Source organism: Papaver somniferum, chromosome 10 (genome assembly GCF_003573695.1).
Source record: "Papaver somniferum cultivar HN1 chromosome 10, ASM357369v1, whole genome shotgun sequence".
NCBI classification, from domain to species: Eukaryota; Viridiplantae; Streptophyta; class Magnoliopsida; order Ranunculales; family Papaveraceae; genus Papaver; species Papaver somniferum.
Genome location: NC_039367.1, coordinates 1,611,923 through 1,615,582, shown reverse-complemented (window position 1 = coordinate 1,615,582; position 3,660 = coordinate 1,611,923). Strand labels below are relative to the sequence as shown.

At 34.9% G+C, this 3,660-nt stretch overlaps 1 protein-coding gene across 1 annotated transcript; it reads left to right on the top strand.

The window, feature by feature from the left end:
- The first annotated feature begins 652 nt into the window (after positions 1 to 652).
- Positions 653 to 3,416, top strand: LOC113318518 (zinc finger MYM-type protein 1-like). Its single transcript, XM_026566687.1, has 4 exons — positions 653 to 991; positions 1,095 to 1,557; positions 1,660 to 3,021; positions 3,120 to 3,416. Exons 1-3 carry the CDS (start codon positions 653 to 655, stop codon positions 2,841 to 2,843), a joined length of 1,986 nt encoding a protein of 661 aa, XP_026422472.1. The 3' UTR covers positions 2,844 to 3,021; positions 3,120 to 3,416.
- The last annotated feature ends 244 nt before the right edge of the window (positions 3,417 to 3,660 follow it).

The window sequence follows — 3,660 nt, the reverse complement described above, 5'->3', positions numbered from 1 at the left end:
TGATACCGATCACAAATCAGGTGAAGGTGAAGCTTAACCATGATTTCCTTTTTATTCTATTTTCAATTCTGAAGTATATGCCATCGTTTCTTTGGATTTGGTTATTTTGAAGTTAGGGTTTTTATTCTTTTCTTAATCAAAGCAAAATTCCTCCTCTCTATAATCATAGTTTACATAAATATACTGAGATTCGTTAAAATACTAGCTAATCCATAAGTAATCAGAGTCACCCTTGTTTTTTATTTGAATTTTTAGGGTTTTCTCAAATTTATTTATTTTATTCATATTGTTCTTAATAGAAGTATGAAGTATCAATGTTCTGTTTTGTTTGATTTTTGTATATTTTGTTTGTTTACAATGTTCTAATTGAAGCATCAAATCGTCAATGTAGGTTTACGCATCCAATTCCGTGATTTATGATGAAGAAAACTCAATTGTCGATGGAGAGGTTTTACAAAAGGAAGGCGACAGTTGATTTATCATCGCCTTCAAAACGAGGTGGATCAGGTAGTGGCAGTACAAATGAACTTGGTGAACTTGCTTCTTCTTTACCTACTGAAGTGAAAAGATTAAAAAGAAAGATGCGGTGAACTTGTTAACTGATGTTGAATTGGCAAACCTCCCTTCGGATCCAGGGCTTCGAAAACCGATTATGGATTATCATCCAAATGTTAGAAACCAAGTTCGAAGGGCATATTTGCAGAATGGGCCGTGCCAGCCTAAAAATCATAAATTTCCTAATTCACGGAAAGGTAGAAAGTTCAATCATTCTTGGTTCAAAGCTCATGAATATTGGCTAGAATACAGCATATCAAAAGATAGAGTATATTGTTTATGTTGTTACTTGTTTAAATCAAGTGGTGCTAATAACTTTGCTGATGAAGGATTTTGTACTTGGAGTAAGAAATCAAGACTGCAGGTTCATGTAGGAGATATAAATAGTGCTCACAACGAAGCTCGGAAAGCCTGTGAAGACTTGTTAGATGAAAAAGTACATATTGACACAGCACTTGTTAAGCAAACAGATGAAACTAGAAGGCAATATGGAATTCGTTTGAGGGCTTCAATACAAATTGTGAATACTTCTAAGACAGGGTCTTGCATTTCGTGGGAATGACGAAGGTGATGATTCTGCAAATCGGGGTAATTTTCTTGAGATTTTAGCATGGCTTGGTAACATCAATGTAGAAGATTTGCAGCCTTATATTATGGAAAATGCACCGAAAAATCTGAAATTGACCTCTCCTGATGTTCAAAAAGATATTACAAGTGCTTTTTCATTTGAAATAATTGCTGCAATTATTCGAGACATTGGTGATTCATTCTTTTCAATTCTGGTTGATGAGTCTAAAGATATTTCGTCAAAGGAACAAATGGCTATCGTTTTACGGTATGTGAAAGAAGGACGTGTTATTGAGCGCTTTTTTGGGATTGAACATGTAGCTACTACCAATGCCCTCTCACTCAAGAAAACAATCACTAATTTCTTTTCGAGGCATAATTTAAGTTTTTCCCAGTTGCGAGGACAAGGTTATGATGGGGCTAAGAACATGAAAGGTGAGTATAATGGTCTTAAGAAGCTTATTTTGGATGAAAATGAGTCTGCATATTTTATTCATTGCTTTGCTCATCAATTACAGTTATCTGTTGTAAATGTAGCGAAAAAAGATCCAGAAATCAAGGATTTGTTTTCATTAGTTACTTGTGTGACTAATGTTGTTGGAGGATCACCTAAACGCCTTGAAATACTTCGAAAAATAAAAGGTGCTGAAATTTCTGAAGCTCTTAGCAACAATGAACTTGAAACTGGGCGAGGTTTAAACCAAGAGTCGAACCTCAAGCGTGCTGCGGATACAAGGTGGGGTTCGCACCAAAATACTTTAATTAGCTTGATTAATTTGTATTCAGCTGTGATGGGTGTACTTAGATCAGTTTCAAAAGATAAAACTTCTGATAAGAGATTTGAAGCTAGAGGTATTTTGGTTCATATGAAGTTATATAATTTTTCTTTTCGTCTTCATTTGATGAAAAATATTATGGGAGTTACAAATGATTTGTCAGAAGCTTTACAAAGAAAATACCAGGATATTGTGAATGCCATGAAGTTAGTTCGGATTTGTAAGACAAGACTACAAGAGATGAGGGATAATGGTTGGAATGATTTACTTAGTGAAGTATCTTCATTTTGTGAGCAGCATAAGATTAAGGTTGTTTGTATGAATGATTCTAGTTTAGGTAAAGGAAGAGCAAAACGCAATGTCCAAGAAAACAGCAACGAGCATAAATACCGTATTGGGATATTTAATGCTGTTATAGATTTGCAACTAAGAGAATTGAATGATCGCTTTACTGAAACAACTACGGAGCTTCTTCTTTGTGTAGCTTGCTTATGTCCGAGTGATTCGTTTGCTTCTTTTGATAAGGACATGTTGAAGCGCCTTGCAGAATTTTATCCAAAGGATTTTTCTGAAATTGACATTGTATTACTCGATGGTCAACTTCAAAACTACATTATGGATGTGAGAACAAGCACTGAGTTTTCAAGTTTGAATGGAATTACTGATCTTGCCCGAAAAATGGTGGAAACAAAGAAAGACAAGGTCTATTCAAAGGTTTATTTACTGTTGACATTGGCGTTGATCTTACCGGTTGCTACTGCCAGTGTAGAAAGACTCTTTTCTGCTATGAAAATACTGAAGACTCGATTGCATAATAGAATGGGTGATGAGTGGTTGAACGACTGCTTACTTGCATATGTTGAAAAAGTAATAATGGATAGCATCGTCAATGACATTATTATGAACCGTTTTCAGATCATGAAGCCACGCAAAGGGAGGCTGTAAGTTGGTACTTGAGTATAGAATGTGAAATGGGGGAGATGATATAACATAGATTAATTAGCATCAGGTAGGGTTTACATGAATGATTTATTTTCTCCATCTTTTGGGCAGACTTATGGTTATGGGTCTTTTGATTTTTGCAGTTGATGTAGAGATGAGTTCATCTATTTTGGCGAAAATGGTAAGCTTTACATTTTTGTATATAAGTATATTAGTTGTAATGGGTTTGCTAGCTCGTTAAATAGTCATGCTTTTGAACTCCTTTCGTCTTTGTTGCAGGTATCTCAAACTTGGATTCAAAGGACAAAACTCGCATATGCAAATCATAGTCTAGTCATGTAATTTACTTTGTTGAGGAGAAAGCTGTGCTGAAAATGCTTTTGGAACTAAATTGCAGTGGAACTTGCGCACAAAGGCAAAAATTTCGAACGACGTTTTTGATTCAGTTTAAAAAAAAATTGTGAATATTAGAAATTTTTTTCGACCCCACAACCTTTAAGTCCTGGCTCCGTCCCTGGCCACCAGAAACCATCTGTCAGCATCACCATCTCATGGCGTTGGTGAAAATTGATGTATTCTCATAATATTAAAGAAACTAAGTTTTACAAAAGAGAAAAGAGATGATGAACAAAATGTATTATTAAAGTATTGAATGTGTAGGAAAACAAGATAACAAAATACAAGATTTTACAGAAATATTTAATGTGTCTGAGACAGTAGACATAAGACCATTGACTGCTATTGACAAAGTCAATAGACTTGACTTTGATAGATACTTAATATTCCTAATAGCCCCTCAAACTGATAATTGCAGACACTT

Coding starts and splice junctions, on each gene's coding strand:
- LOC113318518 (XM_026566687.1), top strand. CDS start 653: ATGGATTATCATCCAAATGTTAGAAACCAAGTTCGAAGGGCATATTTG. Junction 992..1,094: donor AAGACTTGTTAGATGAAAAA/GTACATATTGAC, acceptor CTTCTAAGACAG/GGTCTTGCATTTCGTGGGAA. Junction 1,558..1,659: donor TGGGGCTAAGAACATGAAAG/GTGAGTATAATG, acceptor TTGTAAATGTAG/CGAAAAAAGATCCAGAAATC.